The 19884-nt window shown below is 45.7% G+C and overlaps 1 protein-coding gene across 2 annotated transcripts; it reads left to right on the forward strand.

Moving 5' to 3' along the window:
* The first annotated feature begins 1159 nt into the window (after nucleotides 1-1159).
* On the forward strand, nucleotides 1160-19563 carry gprc5ba (G protein-coupled receptor, class C, group 5, member Ba). 2 transcript variants are annotated; one of them, XM_030058032.1, is made up of 4 exons: nucleotides 1160-2329; nucleotides 12096-13130; nucleotides 13376-13518; nucleotides 15676-19563. In XM_030058032.1, exons 2-4 carry the CDS (start codon nucleotides 12098-12100, stop codon nucleotides 15718-15720), a joined length of 1221 nt encoding a protein of 406 aa, XP_029913892.1. In that variant the 5' UTR covers nucleotides 1160-2329; nucleotides 12096-12097; the 3' UTR covers nucleotides 15721-19563. The 2 variants fall into 2 exon arrangements, with proteins under 2 accessions (XP_029913892.1, XP_029913894.1); XM_030058034.1 differs by having other exon boundaries at nucleotides 13376-13494.
* Nucleotides 19564-19884: the final 321 nt, after the last annotated feature.

Below are 19884 nucleotides of genomic sequence, written 5' to 3' on the forward strand. Positions count from 1 at the left end.
CCCTGAGCCCTCATGTCATCTCATTTTGCATGTGTGTGAGTGAAAGAGAAAACAAAACAGGCAGAGGGGGAGTGAGAGGGTGCAACCCCACGCTGTTTGCGTTTGTGCAGAGTGCACATGTGGCTTGTATGTGTGTCACTGGGACCGTGTTGGTGATGTCCATTGTTTGCTTCCCGTGTTACAGCGGGATTTGTCTTGGCGCAGTCATGTGCAGGAGCCAAAGTGTGATTAACACCCCGAAATTACTGGATTATGTGCAATCCCGTGATAGCTGGGACCGCTCTGTGTGTGTGTGTGTGTGTGTGTGTGTGTGTGTGTGTGTGTGTGTGTGTGTGTGTGTGTGGTGAAATCAGGCGCGCTACTTCGTTATTGACATCAATATTCAATGTGTGAACGTAAAGCCACTGGTTGTGATTGTGATTACCTGGATTACGCACGGTTGTGGTCATGTGGGCAGAAATCTCGCGGCTGCCATGTTCTACTGCTTGCGTGAGGCTGAACGACCACCCAACCGGGGAAATCCAAAAACAAATGTCAGATGCTATGATGCGAGGGGTGAAAACCGTGGCACAAATAATCACCGTCCACCTTCCCATCATGCTGGGGTCTTGGGATGGGACGGTGGGGGGAGGACACTGGGGCTTCACCACTGAAAACCTCCCCAGCAGACGGATTAGAACAGCTGAGGACGCGCATGTGACCGGAGGGAAAAATGAGCAGTTTCGAGTTGAATACCCTGAGATTGCCAGAACAATACCGGAAATACAGTGATTTTGCCTTCAAAATGAAAGGTTCATTGATAATGATTGATAATAATAATAATGATTAGAATGATAATAGCAATAATAGTAGTAGTAATAAAAATGACAACAACAGTAACAATAACGACAATAATATAAACGTTGCAGTACATTTTTCAAGTAGGCATGATCACACCATTTTGTTGTCAAACTGCTCGCGGCATTTTTATGGCAGCCATAAAAATGTTTTATTGGCCAAAAGTGCCTTATTGGCTCTCATTAAAGCCACTGACCGCAAAGTGAACGGAGGGCACTCGCTATGTCAGAAGCTCCTCTGCTCCTGGCCTCTGCGACATTAACTTGGGAAATTTCCTTTCTTTTTGATTTAGTTTTTCCTTCTTTTTTGGGAGGAGCGCACATGGTGTGGTGCGCTTTTTGCGAACCTGTCACAAGGAAAAAGGAGCTGGCTTCTACGTGACTGCTTGTGACAGCGTTTTAATTTGTGTTTGATTGTTGTGGTCATTGCACGACGCAATGTTCATTATTAGAGCACATGGATGAAAAAATATATATATCCCTAAGGGTTTTATTCTGAAGTCGTAACCGGAAACATCATCGGCTATTTGACATTACGCCGGTACCGTTTCTCTGCTTTGGCGCACCGAGCGAGTGAAAAATAACTACAACGAGCTACAAATAACCACCAGAGTGGCAGGTTGAGTTTGGAATGTGTAGGAACGATAGTGACTGACTGGTCCCCAAACAACAGCCTAGATTTGGGAGGGTGTTTGTGTGTGTGACCCGCTGTGCGTCTAGAAAGGTCTTGAAAAAACGTGGTCTCCCCCTCAGGCACCAGTTTTAGGAGTTAAAAAAGGTGCACAGAAAGGGAGGGAGGACAGGGGAGGCAGTGGGGACTGTGGAGGCTCTATAGCGAGCTGTCATGTAGCTTAGGCTCTCTCTCTCTCTCGCTCGCTGGGTGGACGGGGATTATCATTACGCACACGTTTATCGGAGCGCAGACTTAGTGATGCATTCAGTCGGGAGATGTGCAGCCGGGAGCAGTAAGCACCAACCTGGACACTGAGCGGCATAATCAGCATAGTACCAGGAAAAGGGAATCCTGCTGGTTTTGGCACATGATTTATGAGCATCAGTTGATCTCTACAATCAGGGTATTTTAATTAATCAAGATTTGCCATCCCATCTTCGTGCAAGAGTAAGCCCGGGGAGCGCACCACTGAACAAAGGATTTAGGGGAAAACGACAGAGAATCAGTAACATAACCAAACACTGACACCCCCATTTGGACTCCAGCTCGTCACAAGGACGCGGTATAAATGCTCATTCTGTTTCGGAGGACGACGGGAACGGGTTGAATAACTGGGTTCCTCTGGTTTTCACCCCGGAGGTGGAGGATTCATCTGGGCTTATCTGATCTCACACAGGTTCATATGGATGGAGAGTGAATACGCAAAGCCAGCGAGTGGAGCTCATTCCGAAATGTGACATTTTTTTCGATCTAGTCTCCTGTAAAGCCCGACAGCTGTGCATCTGCCTTCGTTCTCTATCGGATTTGTTTACATCTTAAGGTACGTGCTACCGATTTAGCCCACAGCACATTGATTAGGGAAGGGGTTATGGGAGTGTAATAGCCTTGCAAAATTGTTGTGCATGATATATTTAATAGGCATTGGTTATTTTGGGGTGGAAAGCACACAGCGATCTCGGTTTTTTTTTTATTCATCCTCTGCCGTTTGATGAAAACGGGTCTGTTTCGGGTTTTATCGCCACTGAGGTGGAAGTTGCATCGCTGACAGTGTTGTGGGAAAGGCGATGTCAATGCACCAATTGCACGGGTTTATGAAAGCTGTGGCATTTGCTGTAACCGAGAGGGCACGGCGGATTGTAGACCTCGTTGTTAGGGAAACGTAAATCTACGCGCAGCGCTTGGCACATATGGCTTTGACCCGAAGGGGCACCCATTGGCATTTTGACAAACCCATTATAGTAACCTTGACAGAACACATATATACTGTATATATTCTGTCATGCTCATGCACCACTCATGTCTGATGTGACTGGCTGTGTAACATCTTGTTCAAGGGGATGGCAACGTTGGTGGTTTAGTAGCCACCGCTCCATTTTATGACAAGCCATGATAATACACTACCTACCTAAGGATATTTTAAGAGTGGCGATCATTGGACTCCCTCCCCTCCATTCTTTATTTTAGACCCGCTGAGGATAGATGCTTAATTTTAGGATGTGAAAACACCCCCCACCCCGCTTCCCACCTTCCACACACACACACACACACACACACACACACACACACACACACCTCTGTAACAGTAGTCTTATTGCTGGTCCCTCAAACAAACACGCTCTTCTGGAATTCCCTACAGACCCTCCCATGTGGCCAGTGCTGTTTTTACTGCATTTGCAGAAAACTGTCCTTTAGTCCAACTGACACCAAAAGTTTTCCCCATAAGAGATGTAACCCTGTTACTGCTTTTTTTGTGGAGGGGTTGGGGTCCCTAAGATCTGACTATCCATATATAGGTCTTCTGACTTGGCAAGAGGTTGTACTCTAATACCCAGCAGGACATCTGACTCCTTTTAGATCATGGATGTAGGACTTCCAGTGCACAGAGTGTCTGTCTCTTGGTCAATACATAGAAGCTTGATCTGATAGCATGGGCCTCCAGGCACCATTAGTACAGTAGGCCAGTTTGTCTGTTCAGAGAGCTCTCGGGCTTGTTTTAGAGTGTGCTGTTTTCCACCATAAATCAATATTCAGTCGAGTGGAGCTGTTTATTCTCAGGCTGTGTTTTCATGTCACACTGAGTTTGTTAGTCCTCTCTTGGGAGAAGAGGATGCTCTCTCCTTGGGGCTGATGCCATATGTACCTCGTTTGGATGATTTTTTGTCTGTGTGTGTGTGTGTGTGTGTGTGTGTGTGTGTGTGTGTTTGTGTGTGTGTGAGAGAGACCTATTTATTAAACACCTGCTACAGCCAAGCACATGATGTGGACTACATAGTGTGGATTCCACATGCATGGGAACTTCCCTCTTCCCCCTTGCATACGTGCATTTTAGAACCAGGACACAGAAACACACATGTATAAACACACACACTCTCCAGGCACCTGCTCACAGCATGTCACATAGCAGACAAGGCTCGCTTCCACGTTGAAAGCTTCCCCCACCCATCCGGCTCTGCCTTGTCTCTCCAGTCTACAGACCCAGCAGCTCCTCTGATCACTATCACACTGTTAAACCATAGCTGATCGCTCCCTGCTCCTGTGATCAGCCCCGATTCATCCTACTATGGCCCCTCCAGCTTCATCTATAATGGACGATCCATTTTGATATCACATGGACATGGAATGCATGACATGCGGTCCCTACAGCCTTGATTTTTGCCGTTTGGGGGAGTGGGAGTAGTATTTTCACATTTCACCGACCCTCTTGTCAGATGCTGATATAGGACAAACAGGACGGAAAGAAGGGAGGTGAGGTAGGGGTTAAGGTTGAGATTAAACATTGGCACTGTTAATTGCCAAGTCAATTAGCATATGGTCACGCTGCGAGCCCAGTCACATGGTAATGAGGCCTAATTAGGAGGACCAGAGATGCCTGGAGAGGCTGGGGAAAATAGCTCCACTGTGGATCTCTCCACACTGACACCCGGGAGGCCAGCACCGTGAAAGGGCCGCCTCTTTCCCAGTGTCACCATTCAATCGCTTTGGATTTTGTCTCTCTTGGCTCTCCTTTCTCTGTTTTTGTTCCAGAACATTGTTCTCACTGACCCCTTTTCAGTATTTTAGCATGCCCATACGCCATTCTTGCACACATATCTATGTTTAGTTCTCTGTGTTTCTCTTCCTGTTTCATTCCTTTCCTTTAATCTGTCACCACCAGCTGCGAGGGATTGGTGAGATCAGTTTGGAAGACAGGAGACGGGAAACAATGGGAAGCAAAATCAACCTGTTATTAGTCAGACCATCTCCATTATAGAATCAGTCCTCACAACAATCATGTGGGATGTATGCAGCCTTGGGATGCTTGTGAGCTAAACGTCAGAAACGTAAATGATGCTCTATGGAGGTTGGTTAGCCAACCAGCTTTTCTAAAAACAAAGAAAAAGAGCGTCAGAGAAGGAGAGAGACACAGAGCTGTAAGTCCTCAGGAGTCAAGCCCTTATTAGCACTCATTACTCCTGTGACCCCTCTGTTTCTGTTTCCCCTATGAAGCTTGCTTCAGGCCAGCCTCCAACTCTGGAAGTTTACTTGTAGCCAATTATTCTCACTCAAGTCGGCGCAGAAGGTCGAGAGTGACAGATAGAAGACAGAAAGTTGCAAAGGACAAAAACACCACTCTGAAATGACTCCGATGGCAAACTTAGCAAATAAATTATGCTGACTCTTTAGATGCACAGATGTGATTTTAATCCAAAGTAAATCTCGGTACAGTGAGACAGCACATCCAGACAGCCTGTGCTATCTCTACAGTACAGGGAATTTCAACCCATGACCTTCGTGTTGATGCAGATCGACTTAACCGAAGTACTCAGGGCTGATGTCTGCTGTGTTATCAAAGGCGTACTTATGTAAGCCTAGCTGTTCATGTGAGATATACATGCACTGGCTGAAAAGGAGGTGTGTACCAGTGTAATTCTGCTGGTTCTTCTGGAGGACAGAGGGCGGAGCCAGAGTCAGATGAGTGGATGTCAGGACAGTCTGTCTCCCTGCCAGGCCCGGAAATGACCTGCTAACCTCCACAGCTGCATCACTGATGTGCCAGACATATACATACAACCATACACACACAAACGCATGCACTCACACACTGTCACATGTGTACACTCTTATTCACTTGCTCAATTATTATCACAGGAGTCTGAATAAAGCAGTAGGTGAGAGAATGGGGATAGAAAAGAGTCGTCAAAATGTAATCATCCGCCCAATTATCACCATGGTAATTACACAGCATCTGGTTGTGCACTATGTCTGATAATTATAGGAGATGGTAATTGTGCAGGAGGGCTCGTTAGATTTCACCATCTCTGCCTATCCAGCCTGAAGCAGATTTGAGTGCCTGCAGTGCTGCACGGTTGCGCTCACATGGCTGTATTTCTGTTGTGTGCTGGCATCACACGAATCACAGTAAATGCCATTGTTAACAACTGCTCTATAAGGAATGCATACGGCATACTTGTTTAAATGTTGTGTCTTCATGCATAATACATGCCACACAACAGCAGGTTATATTTGTATGCAAATGGGACCAGCACACTTGTACACAGTGCCAGTTTGTCTGTGTGCATGCATGTGCATGCTTGTGTGTGTGTGTGTGTGTGTGTGTGTGTGTGTGTGTGTGTGTGTGTGTGTGTGTGTGTGTGTGCGTGCGTGTGTGTTCGTGTGTGTGTGTGTGTGTGTGTATAAACACGCGCTACATGAATGCATGTAAGCGTGGTACAGCATTCAGAACTAAAGAAGGTTCTCTATGTGCCAGCAGGCTCCCTGGCACTGTGGAAGATGATGCCTGAGAAACAGCAGCCATGCAGCAGAACTGGCAAAAGCTGGATCCTTCCCCCAGTTACATAAGATAGACTGAGAGAATAAAGGCAGTGAGGGGAAGGCGAGAGAGGAGGAAGAGGAGATGGTGGTGGGGGGGGGTAAGGGAAAGTGAGGAGAAGGAGGGGGTCAAGCTTAGAGAAGGGGAGAAAAAAGGGTCTGACAGAGAAGAAGAGAGCCAAAATGAAATGGAGAGAGGACTGCTTTGTGATTAGACGGCAAGGGAGAAATGTTGGAAGGGGGATAGGATGCGAGGCACACATCTTTCACAGTGCATCTTCAAGTGTAGCTGAGGGATGAGACCGCTCTGACACTGGAGGGGAGGAGGCATGCCGGTCCAAATGAATAGAGGATTTAAATGGAGGAGAGAACAGAAATGGCTGCACAGAGCGGGAGTGACAGAGAGAGAAACATGTCTAGAGAGAATGAGGGAGGGCAGGCGGCATGCATCCTCTGTAGAAAGAGGAAGGCCGAGGGGGCTCTCTCCGCTTTCACATGACTCATATTAACTGGGAAGGAGGGGTGAGAGAGGATTTGTGTGAGTGGCATTTGTGCTGTTGGTGTGTGTTATGTATATTGCGTGTGTGAGAGAGAGGGTAGTATGACCATATGTGATTTTGTGTCTGCATGTCTGGCTGAATGCGTACATGTGACTGTGTTTGACTGTGTGTGTGTGTGTGTGTGTGTGTGTGTGTGTGTGTATGGCCACTGGCGGCTGTCCGTGTGCATCCTTCAGCTCTCAACTCACCAGTCTGCCAACTCGCACTCGAAAGCAGCCAGAGCAGCCATCTGTGCTAGGGGGAGTGACTGGGTGAGTGTGTGACAGAGTGAACAAGTGAGTGAGTGAGAGTGTGAGTGACGAACATGAGTTTCAGCTCATGCTCTCAGGTCTCTCCCTCCTGTTGTAAATGTGCACTGTTTTGTAGCTGTGTGTTTTTACAGGCCTTGTTGTTAGTCAGTGACAAAGACAGATGTAAAAACGAGGGAGAGAGAGAGAGAGAGAGAGAGAGAGAGAGAGGAATACAGAGAGCAAGAGAGAGCAGTGTGCTTGGCTTGTTGAAGATGAGTGATCAGTCATCTCTCTCCTTCCTGTCTGTTATTCCTGTCATTCAGTGAGCCGGGCATAACCATGGTTATCAGGGGCTCTGACAGAAAACAGCATGATTTTAGTAGTAAGCACAGCTCTCTCAGGAGTGTGTGTTTATGTGTGCGCATGTGTATGTGTGTGTGTGTGTGTATGTGTCGACACAAAGGGTGTTTGTGTGCAGGGTTCCTATACAGGCTGCAAAAGTATGAAAAAGTATGCATTATTATTTTGATAACTCCTAGGTCTAGAAATGTATGGGAAAATGAGGAAAAAGTCTGGAAAAACATTTTCCATTTTCCAGACTACAGTTGGAGAGGGGCTGGGGTGGGTGGCAGTGGTGGCGGCAGATGCTGGTGTTGGCAGAGGTGCTGGCTGCTATTCAAGAACCATGGACAGAGTGAGAGTGACGGCGGAGGGGCAAAGCGCATCCGGGGGCGACATCGTACAGCATCGGCCGCTAAACTGGCAGTGGCGATAGATTCCGCCCATTGGCGATTGCCAGCTCAATCGTCAGTTGGCCCAAGCCTAAATTCTTCTTTAACTTAATTTAACTTAACTAAAGGTTCAGATTGGCACCAACTTGTCAATCTGAACTAATTACATCATACACTCCAGCACGCCCTCTTCGCTCTCTCGATGTTGGTCTCCTGGTCATTCCTACACTTAACAAAGAATCATTTGCCTACCATGCTTCTTATCTCTGGAATGGCCTGCCATTACATGTTAAAGATGCACATTCAGTTGAAATTTTTAAATCAAGACTGAAAACTTACCGTTATTCACTTCATTACAGCCTACCCTACAACTTGGTTTGGTCCAACAGCATCTAACATCCCCATAACATTGATGTTTTCAATGTAGTTATTTTATTTATTTATTTCTCTGTTTTATTTGACAGTCACAGCAGACAGAGACAGGACAGGCAGGGCAGAGAGGAATCACATGCACAAATGCCCTGAGATCGGATTCGCACCCAGGACACTGCAATCAGGACTCAGCCCTAACAAATGGTGCTCTTATCTGGCGAGCTGCCAGGATGCCCTGGTTGTTGCTCTATTTGCTTGCTATATATTCTTTTAATTGTAAAGTCTATCAGGATCATGCTGCATGGTGATTTTGCACTTTAAATAAATTTAGTTGATTGATAGATAAAAACACATACATTATAATATGTTTTTCATTTTGATGAAGCTGTGTTTTACATTCAAAGAACGGGAGAGAACAATTCAAATGCCCCCTTTCGACTGTTTTTGGCCTCTGTGCTGTAGTTGCCATAGCCTGGCTGCTTCCTCTAGTTCCCCCTAGTTTGCAGTTTGAATGCAAATTTTCAGATAAGCGGCTAACCCATCCATATATAACTTAAAATTGTTAGTGAAGGATCTGAAATCCGAAACAAAACCACTCTGTAAATCATCTGCTAAGTTGTTTGATATATCAAATATGGGTGAGGCAGCCATTTGCAGTCACACATAAGGCAAGAAGCACACAGAGCTTTTAAAACCATCCTCTGCACCGGGCACATCTTGTTTTTGTTTTTGTTTTTCGACCTGAATAAGTTACAGGCCTGATAAACATTTAGTTATCAGCAATCTGTTATAGCAGTGTACATCTGGAAAAGCATTTTGACATGGAAAATGTGTAGGAACCCTGTGTGTGTGTGTGTGTGTGTGTGTGTGTGTGTGTGTGTGTGTGTGTGTGTGTGTGTGTGTGTGCGTGCATTCGACCCAATGTGCTTATGTGAGCATGCATTTATGTATGTGAAAATCCAGTTTTGTCTGTGTGTGTGTGTGTGTGTGTGTGTGTGTCTGTGTGTGTTTGGGTGACTCATCCCTCTGTATGGGCTGATTGATGTTAATGTAGACCAATAATAACCAGCGGCTGTTTGCAGCTGCAAGAAGGTGGGGAGGGAATAACAGAAAATGACGAGAAGAAGGCTTTTATGAGGGGGGAAAAAAGACAGAAAGAGAGGGATGGATTTTAGTAATGAGGAGGTAGGAGGAGAGATTCGAGGGGTGTAATTCTCTAAAGGATACATGAATCCACCTACGCTCCCAACCCCCCTCTCCCCACACTCCCATGCGCATATTTTACACTGTTATGCCCTCTGGGGCCTCAAGGAAACTTGCATAATGATAATTTGCATGTTGTAAACATCCGCTAACTTAAAAATGCAAAAATTGCAAAGGCACATCAAAAGCCTGGAAACGAATGGATGGACTGACTATGCTGGCAGTGTATATGTGTTTATGTAGCTGCCAATCACTGAGGACTTTTTGTCTGGCTTTGATATCTCTCGTTTAGTTTTTGTGACTGCCTTTAATGAAAGAGATTACAGAAAAAATACAAAAAAAAGATATTTTCCCACTTAACCCTCGGGCAGTTTATCCAGATAGATATTTTCTATGTGATTTGGCGCAGTTTCCACTCTGCTGTGATCTTCCCTGTTTTCCCTGGTTCCTAGTACAGCTGGGCTGGATGTGTATTCATTTGTGAGGCTCAAACTGTCAAAACTTAACATGTGAAAAAAAAAATCAACAGCAACAGCTCTTTCCAAATACAACAACACACATACCTGACATAATCCATGGCCCTGGGTAGAGAAGAGTTTTGTTGGGCACTATTTTCCTGCCAGAGAACACTGGCAAGCTGTATCTATCCGCTCCATACTCATTGAGGGTGAATACATACAGTAAAGTCTGTCTCTTGTCCCACCATGAGGGAAAAACAGGTTGCAAAAAGGAGGAGAAACTAAAACAGAAAGACCAGCAGACAAACTTACAGTTTGACTGGAAACCTTGCCAAATCACACAGAAACTAGACAGATTGCACAAGGGGTAAATGAGGAAATATTGCACTCGGGGTAAGTGTGTAAACAACTGTTCCTTTAATCCCACATTTACATGCCCTTCTCCCAAACAAAAGTAACCTTGGTTTGGCTAATTTCATCAACATGGAGCCATGGACTCAACTAATTACACTAAAACACAATTAACTGTACCTCTATACAAAGTCAGATCAGTCACATGTAAGTGACTGATTACAAAATTGAAATGCAAGTCTATTCTGAGCACATTTCCCATGCAGAGAGACTAGGCTTCCTCCCATCTCTGTTTCTATTTTCCAGTGAGTGTCTAGGGGCTGCATCAGCCTCACTTCGTCTTGCTCTCTCTGACTGTCTGCCCCATTTAAGCAGCGTGTGTGCTGGAAGGACTCTGTGTGACCCATAGCCCTTGCTAGTGTGTAGTTAAACCTAGCGCTCTTCCCTGACGACCAGACCATTAACACTCTGTGACTGAGTGGCTTGGAGAGACAATCTGAGGCTGGGGAAATCCAGTGTCCTTTATGTGGTATGTAAATATTGTGTTACAGTCTATTTGTAGACACCGGGAGGATTTTTTTATGTCACGGCCTCAAAGCCACTGTAAGTCTGAAGTCCGATGAAACAAACAAAAGCCTAGCTGTAGACACAGTTAACAGTGGGGACACAGAGGAGCAAGTGTGTGTGTGTGTGTGTGTGTGTGTGTGTGTGTGTGTGTGTGTGTGTGTGTTTGGTACAACACAATGTATGAGCCATCTTAGAAAGAACATTTCAAAGGTCAGTGATGTAGTGGAAAGACAGTTGACTAACTTGGCTCACTAAGCTGTGTGTGTTTGTGTGTGTGTGTGTGTATGTCTGTGGCGTTCTTAAATACAGATCAGCATCACATAAAACACAGGAACTTGTCAGCAATGATCAACCTGGAAAAAAAAAACTTGCTCAAGTGTGTGCATCTGTGTGTGTATATGTTTGTATGTGTGTGTGTGTGTGTGTGTGTGTATGTGTGTGTCTGACAGCTGTGATGAATAAAGAGATAGGTAGACTGAGACAGCATTGATTTCCTCCCTTGTACACTGAGCACTGCTTTGTTTTTTTTTTCCACTAGGACGCTTCACTCAAAAGTGCATGAGCATTTGGTAGACAGAGCTTGTGCTGGAGGCAGTGTGTTTGTGTGTATTGTCTCACACCTTGCTAGATGCCCTTAGATGCCTGATAGTGAGTAGAGCTGTTTGTACGCGCTGGTTCTTTTCTCTTTATCTCCGTTTTTTCACAAAATTATGCGCGATACTACATAGAGTGTTCTTGTCCGCGTGCTGGCAGCCAGCAGACCAGACAGGACTGGACTAATCACAGAACTGAAACCCTGTTCTGAGGCGTTGTAAGCTCTCTGACTGAGCTTGCTGCCTTGTGGGTGGACTGAGAGCAAGTGCTCTCGGTGTTCCTGGGTTTGTAGGTGTTATCCTGCGTGGATGTATCTGTTTGTGTGAGGGTGTGTGTAAAAAAAAACAATGCTGTAGTGCTGACCCCTAAAATAGCAAAAAGGACACTGTGCTTATTACTTGTAATACAGGATGTGTATGTGTATGTGTGAAATGGATGAAAAAGCTTCAGTCATTTACCCTCTGTGAGTTACCGTCCTTTGTTTCCTTCCTACAACACAGCAGTGGCAAATTGACTTTATTGTTGCTCACAGGCAGATGATTGCTGTGGCAGTGACTGACTGCTCAGCTCTGTTGCTCTAAACATTTATAACCAGAATGACTCACTGTCTTTCTTTCTTTTCTCTCTTTCTTTGACTTTCCCTTCTTCTGACCATTCCCATTGTTTGTCCCTTGTTCTTTGCACCATCTCTCTCTATCTTGTGCCTCTCAGAGATGGCGTTCCTCCCAGTCCTCCTGCTGCTGCTGCTGACCGTGGCCCATCGCGCCAGCAGCCAAGACTCTGAGGAAACCTCTGAGACTCTGCCGCGGGGCTGTGGCTGGGGCCTGGTGCGTCCCTACACCCTGCTCTGTGACCTGGACTCCATATGGGGTGTGGCTGTTGAGTCAGTGGCTGCTGGCGGGGCGTTGGCTGCTATCTTGCTGGCCCTAGTCCTGCTGTGCCGTTTACGCCACGTCAGTGAGGCGGAGAAACGTAGCGGTGTGGGACCCATCCTCCTGCTGCTCCTTGGCATCCTTGGCCTGTTCAGCCTGAGCTTCGCTTACCTAATCGAGCAGGATGAGTCATTGTGTTTGCTCCGCCGGGCCTTGTGGGGCCTCCTCTTCGCTGTTTGCTTCTCCTGCTTGCTGGTGCAGGGTGTTCGCCTGCGCCGGCTGGGCCGGGAGCGCCGGAGCCCAGGCGGCTGCGCACTCACAGGCCTGGCCCTGGGTCTGAGCGCTGTGCAGGGCATCATCGCTGCTGAGTGGCTACTTCTGACCGTGCTGAGAGAGGGACGCGCTGCCTGCCAGTACCTGCCTCTGGACTTTGCGTTAGCCTGCAGCTATGTGCTAGCTCTCTTGCTAGCTGCGCTCACTGCCGCCTCCCTGGCACTGTGTGGGAAGACACGTCAGTGGCGCTGCAGTGCCATCTGGCTGCTGGTGACCTGCCTGCTGTCCCTGTTGCTGTGGGTGGCCTGGGTGGGTTTCTATCTCTACGGCAACGCCTGGCTTGGGAGGTCCCCCGACTGGAATGACCCGGCCCTGGCAATCGCGCTGGTGGCCCAGGGTTGGCTCCTGCTGCTCTTCCACGCCATCCCTGAAGCTCATATTTGTCTGAGACCGCCACCTCAGCCCACCGCGCCTGACTACTTCGACACCTCACAGAACTCAACAAGGATGAGGGAGACCAGCTTTGATGAGGACATCCCTCTCTCCCACAGGCAGTTTGTGGAGAACCAGGGCTATGGATACAACGACGAGAACACTGCAGGTACAGCACAATCCAATATTATAGGGAAGAATGTATAATATTTCTGTCCACAGGCTGGGGGTGGAATGTAATAGAACACAGGCAGTTTTACCATGCTTGGCCTGAAATAAATACAGGAGGAAAATGTTGCTCCATGGTGTAGGACTATGTACCAAAGTTTCTATCTTTCAAGAGAGAAAGAGAGAGAGTGATGTGTGAGTCACATTGAGTAATCCCTGTCTGCCTCTCTGTGTTCTCCATGGCAGGCCTGAGGAGTGGCGGCGGTGGGCACCATAATGGAAACACTGGTGCCAGGCCCAGCGCTCCTTTCCGCAGCAATGTGTACCAGCCCACTGAGATGACCATGATCCTGAACGGGGGAGCGGTGAGTACATCATCACAGTCACAGGTACACGCCGCTTACACACTACTCTCTCATTCAGCCGCCGCAGAAGATGCATGCACATTGGTGCGTTCTGGAACATTCTTCATTGCACAGGAATGAGGGAGAGGTGTGAGGTGTGTGTGCACGTGTGCGTGTGCAGTTGTGCATGTACATGTAGGGCTACATGTGTCTGTGTGTGCTTCATGTTTGTGTCCATGCACGGACGGGTTTTTCACTCATGAGCTCCTTTCAAATGCAAGGAAGGATCCTTGTCTCCTTGTTCACACGTATGAAATTTCCTAATAAAGCTCTTTGACAACTGGTAGCAGAGTTTGAGACGACACTCCTAGGCAACGCCGCGTACTGCAGCTGCAGTAGAGTTCCACTGGTGGCACTGTTTGACCCTTTTGAATTCAGCAGCACGTTCAATTAGTACCAATAATTTAAACTGTTTAATAGAAAGACCTGACCGGATTAAAAGTAATAAATGTGATTTACAGTTTTCACATAAAATGTATATTGAAAGTCAGATATTAGTGTCAAAAAGGACTTCTGTCCTTTTTTAATTTAAACAGGTGTAAGAGAAACTGCTACATTGATGTTACCATGCATTGTGGATTTTGTATTCTGGTAAAGGAACCACTATATGTTTCCTTTAAAACTGGGCAACAGACGTTACTCTAAAGATTTATTTTGATTTTAAAACTGTCACTTTAAAATCAACTGACAAAAAATGTGGAATAGGACGTACACTATCAGTGAGTGGCTGATGATGAGAACCATGCAGATTCAAGCATAAAGTTAAGTTCTTTTTTTTTGTTGTTGTTGTTGTTTTTTGTTTTTTGGTCAGCTGAGCCTCAGTGTGCAGTTTCATATAGTTTACCTTTAACAGGACATTTCCTGTGTGTCCTACCCAAATGGGAAATCAAGAAATCATCAAGAAATGCCACCCAAACAAGAAGTTTCCTTGTGTTTGAGACAGAGCCACGGTTTCACATCTTGTTTCTGTCTTGCAGAATGTAAAAGAGCACTTCTCTGTACTTGTGTGTTTGTGTTTGTGTGTGTAAATATAAGCCACGATGCTTTCTCTCCATGAGTGATGTGACTGTCCCCTCGGGCCTCTCACGCCCAACATTGTGCCAGGATAAATGGGCACTCTGGCTGGCACAGGTGACTGCTTTCCAGCCGTCGTGTTATGAATTAGGGCCGCCTCATCACACCACACCACACCACACCACACCCAACACACACTGCTGGAGTCTGGAGGCTATAAATGCTGAGACGACACTCTGCTAACAATCTGGGTTTATTGAATGAGGGATAAAACCAAAATGGGTTTTTAGTCACTGCTCCTAGAAATTGCAACTCATGTTTTGTGATTTGCTGATTTTGCTCAGAAAATGAATTGTAGTACAGACCCTTAAGAAGCTGCTCTCAGCTGCAAAATATCATTCGTTTGCAAGAATTTGTGTGTGTGTGTGTGTGTGTGTGTGTGTAAGAATCTGTGGCTTAACACAGACTCATTTCCATTCACAATTCACTATTTGGCAATTCTTTTTAAGAATGATTTTTCTTTTCTGGAGTGATTCCGTTTGAGCCAAATTTGTAAACCGTGATTCGAGTTGATGATTCGATTCAGTGAATTTAGCCATAATTTTATGCCAGTTCAATACATATTCAGTAATGTAAGACTCTCCTTTTTCTTCTTAATGTGGAAAAAACATACAATAATTTAACAATATAATTTGTTTAACATTTGTTTAACATCATTTAGTTAGTTATAAGTTAGTTTAGTTATAAAGTTACAATTTATAGTTTTGTGATCGATCACAACATGAGGTCTTCTTTTGTAAAAATCAAGAACGATTCAGTTCAAAGCATTTCATAATGACGGAGGTTGGAGCAATTCATTCTGTTTACTTGTTTGAGCAGATTTGCAATCAGTGCATCAATGCAATTAATTAATTGTTACTCCCCTAATGTGTGTGTGTGTGTGTGTGTGTGTTTGTGTGTGTCCACCCCCATTTGAAAAAAGCGAGTGGAGGGAATGCATTAAAATGATGTGCTCTGCTACCTGTGCACATGTTGTGTGCTTTGAAGATGCATGAATATTTGCATGATACTAATGAAGGTTGGTGGCTCACAAACTCAATATGTGCCCTCCTCCTCTCTTTCTTGCAGGTGCCCTCCGCCCCTCCAACTTACACAGGGAGGCAGCTGTGGTGAGGGAGAGGACGCAGAAGAAATGAGAAGAGAAGAAGAGGAGGGAAAGGGTGAGGAGGGGGTCCCGGGACGAGGGGCCAGCCTGGTTGGAATGGACTCAACATGGACACCAACAGGGCCCCTTCACTCTGTGTACAGACTGAAGAACTTACACACTGTCTGTGTGTGCCAATCAACTACGCCAACTATTGTATGAGTGTGTGTGGAGACTGAGAAAAAAGCGGGGGGGAGTGTGGAGGACAGAGCTAAAGTCTTGTAAATCTCTTCTGGCACACCAAATCACTGTAGGAGGGTTTATAAACTCCATTTTTGGCATCACTGCAAAACGTGGCTGACAAGAAGAAAAACAAACGTAAGCCGACTTGGCTCTGAAAATACCGACACGCAGTACTCTTTTGTTTGATTTGACTTTGCTCCCCCGAGACTACGGCACTGTAAGCATCCTCGAAAAAAAACTGTGAAATCTATCGCTTTTATTTTCGCTCTCCCTCTCTTCCTGTCAGTCGGGACGTCTTTGCTGCTGCTCCTCAAAACGCTGGCACTGAAGAGGAAAAATTTGGCTCTGTCCTCCCATCAATCCACCACACTGTAGGTACAGACAGAGCACACGGGCGAGTGTACAGCTTGAGCAACACCCCGCTCCCTCCATCCCTCCCCGCACAAGGATCCAGCCTCTGTGGGTGTGCATGTGTGTGTTTGTGAGAGAAAGAGTGTATATGTATTCCTTCCATTTCAACTCCGGACACCAACAAATCCTCCTTGTGTAGACTTTATCCCGCCTGCCCTCTGGCTTTGCTGGCTCCTTCTCCCTCTCTTTCCTTGTTTCTGGTTTGCTTTCCTCTACTTCTACTGTGAATATAACTTCCTCCTCTCACCTCACTGCATCCTCCCACCTGCATGGACACCTCGCAAAATGCGAAACAAACTGTGAAGCCCCCAGAAATTGCAGTTGGAATGAAACTCCAGTGGCCCCAAACACACACACACACTCACACACACACACACACACACACACACACACACAAACAACAACACACACACACAAACACTACAAATAACCACCTCCAGGCTTGGAGCACCTGAAGAGATGGATTATAAGCTGCTAATGAACTGCTGTTAGATAAAACAATGAGGCAGAGTGGCTTCTGATTGGACGAGGAGAGAGTCAGTCAGTGGGAGGTACCAGTTTATGAATCTAGGTCAGACTGCTGTGCTCTCCCACATCTCCAGTGGCCGGTGGCGGTTTGAACCAGCCAGGAGAAACTGTCACTTTATATCAGAGGGAAATGGACCGAGGAAATGGTCCCCTGTACTTAGTTCCTCTTTCTGTGTTTATGTTTGCGAGTGTTGTGATTTTATGTGTGTTGAGAGACGACAGGATAATTCATAGTCGGGGTTGGTTTCTGGTGCTAAATTCCCCCCGTTTCTCTTCCTTCTGCACAACTTCCAGGCAGGCAAGGTGCAGTAATATAGGAACGACGCCGACACCCCTCTTGATGCAGATACAGTAGCCGAAACTGTGAGTGACGGACTATATTTAGAGCCACGACTGGTGTGTTGCAGATATCTTTGAGCGCCAGGGAGATCAGATTTACAGTGTGAAGGTAGAAAGAGGGAGATCAAGTGTGAGCTCACGCGGAGGATTGGAGGAGGGGAAGGGGAGGAAGCGGGGCGGGAAGGAAGAGCGAGAGGAAAGAGATAGCGAGAGACGGTCCAGGGGGAGTCTATGCGACATTGAAATCCCTGTGACTTCCCTCCGTCAGCCTCCTGTCTGTGTGAGAAAATGGCTCCCTCCACTTCGCTGAGTGTCTTAGTGTTCGTTGCTGTGTCTGTCCATGTATGTGTGTGTGTGTGTGTGTGTGTGTGTGTGTGTGTTGCAGGGGAGGCAGTGCTGCTCTGTATGGCTGTCTTTATCTGGTGAAGTGTCTCTTCCTCCTCCTCCTCCCCCTCCCCCGTCAGTCTTTCTGTGGCGGCTGGGCCAGCTAGCCCAAGTCCCCGTGCCAAGAAGGACTCCTGTTTCACTGGAGTCTCCGTTTCATCTCCCCCATTGCTACACCAGCTCTCTCCTCCTGAGAAGCTGTGTACATAACAGTGCTGTAAAGCTTTGCTTGGTTGTTTACCTTTACTTTTTTTCTTTTTTTTTTTTTTGATTGTAGATGAAGTTGAGACACCAGTGTCATGTAAACAACTGGATATCTGACTACTGCAAAATGTTTTTATCTGGGGGAGTTTTTAACTGGATTGCTTTGTGTTCATGCATTTGCTTGTCACATTATGCTTTTAATTTCTCTCGCTGGTGTCTGTTTTTTTTAACCAATATTTTGGAAATGTTTTGAAGACACTAGATATGCTTTTTTAAAAGTTTTATTTTATTTGATTAACGTAAAAAATGTCATTTAAAGGGATCCACTTTGGTTGTACCTTCTCTTCAGAGATCTTGCTGAACTCCTGAGCAGTATTCTCAGCCAAGATAATGGTTTACTGTTTGCTGCTGTAACAGCTTCATGTCAACAAACATACTACTTTATTTTTAGTATTTTTTTTTTTGTTGTTGTTTGTTTGTTTTCAAGAAATATGCCAATGGCTGTGAGTATGTTTCGCACTTAATGCAGTAGATAATGACTGATTCTGTGATATTATAGGGTAATGCTAAAGAGCAGAGCAGGGAGGGCAGAATAAACACACGTGACCTGGGCATAGTGGTGACTCCCTGGCCTTTCAGTAACCCGGAGCCAATGACTGAAAAGACAGGCTTACCAGACCAAGGGTTGGGCCTTGACTACCCGTGCTACTGTATGTGTAAGTCTTATCACTGAGGAAACTAAATTAGGACAGTTAAAAGCCGGCCCGCTCCAGGCCCAAAGAGAGCTTGTCCCACTATCACAGGCTCTGTTTAGGCCGACCTGGGTCGGAACCAGGCCGGGCCCCAGATCTGTTGATTCATGGCCCAAAAAGAAGAACTGTCCTCAGGGTTTTATTACGGTCAGCAGCAGTGACACACAACTCTGGAGATTCGACTCTCAGAGCTGAGAGGGAGAGGTTTCGATTCTTGTGATGTTTTCACTCAATGTGGAGTACAAAAAAAGAACAATAATAAGATGTGACTTCGTAGATTTTGCACTTGTCGACTACCTATCTGTGCATGCTCATCACCATTTCTACATGTAAGACCTTTCTCAGACGTACTGTTGAATACTAACTCTATTTATGTCAAGGTCATGTGACAGCAATCATAATTTTAAGTGTATTTCTGATGACACAATTATGTCCGTGCTTTCTTGAACACAAAAAGAGAGCTGGTTCTGGAGATTCTTGAGAGGCAGAGATTCAAGTCAGGGGAAACGGTCCAAAATATGACACCCCACTCCCAAAAAAAAAAGGTTCAAAAAGGAACCTAAAGGGGTACATATGCCATCATCACTGGACCTAGTTTTAACTTCCTCTGCTAGTTTGAAAGCTCAAGAGGTGAAAAGAGAATCCTCCAACTGATATTGTCTCTGTGTTTAAAATCAAATAGACTGTGGTGAGATTTGCACAAGAATTCTATATGTTAAGTTTGTTGTTCCTGGGCAGCCTATTGAACACCCCTCCTTCCTGGGTTTGACATGTCCTTGCCTGTCCACTCCTGACTTGTCTTGCCTTCAGACTGTTCCACTGAGGGCAGCTGACAGGGGTGATATTGGTTTTCACAGCTGTGACTGTGCAGTGACGCAGCATGCCTATGTATAGAACTTGATTCCCCTGATTAGAAAAAAAAAACAAAACAAAACAGTTAACTCTTGTTTCTGTAATTGATTCAGGAAAAAAATGTTCAATAAAAGTGTCATGTTTGTAGTTAACTTTTAATGGGATGTGGTTGTTTTTTCCTGCAAACGATCCACTGACATACTAGTTTGTCCTGATCAAGTGGCTTGGAAGAGACTGTTTGTGGGGGCCACATAGTGCTAGAGTCAAAATCACTAAGATACTGGAAAATCAAAATCAAAATCCAAGGTTTCCAAAATGGCAGAACTATTTTCTGCCGTAAAAAAATTGCACCATTCTGGACACCAGGGGTCTGAAAAGAATGCTGAACGTGAAACCAAAACAAGTTTATGTAGTTGTGCATCCCTCAAAACAATTTTTCATCTTTGTACCACCTCTCAAAATGGTGTTTTCTGTTCTATA

Source organism: Myripristis murdjan, chromosome 8, assembly GCF_902150065.1.
Source record: "Myripristis murdjan chromosome 8, fMyrMur1.1, whole genome shotgun sequence".
In the NCBI taxonomy this organism is placed as follows: Eukaryota; Metazoa; Chordata; class Actinopteri; order Holocentriformes; family Holocentridae; genus Myripristis; species Myripristis murdjan.

Excerpts from the sequence above, each read along its gene's own strand:
- gprc5ba (XM_030058032.1), top strand. The coding sequence starts at position 12,098 with ATGGCGTTCCTCCCAGTCCTCCTGCTGCTGCTGCTGACCGTGGCCCAT. Across the intron at positions 13,131-13,375 it reads CAACGACGAGAACACTGCAG|GCCTGAGGAGTGGCGGCGGT; the intron begins GTACAGCACAAT and ends TCTCCATGGCAG. Across the intron at positions 13,519-15,675 it reads GTACATCATCACAGTCACAG|GTGCCCTCCGCCCCTCCAAC; the intron begins GTACACGCCGCT and ends TCTTTCTTGCAG.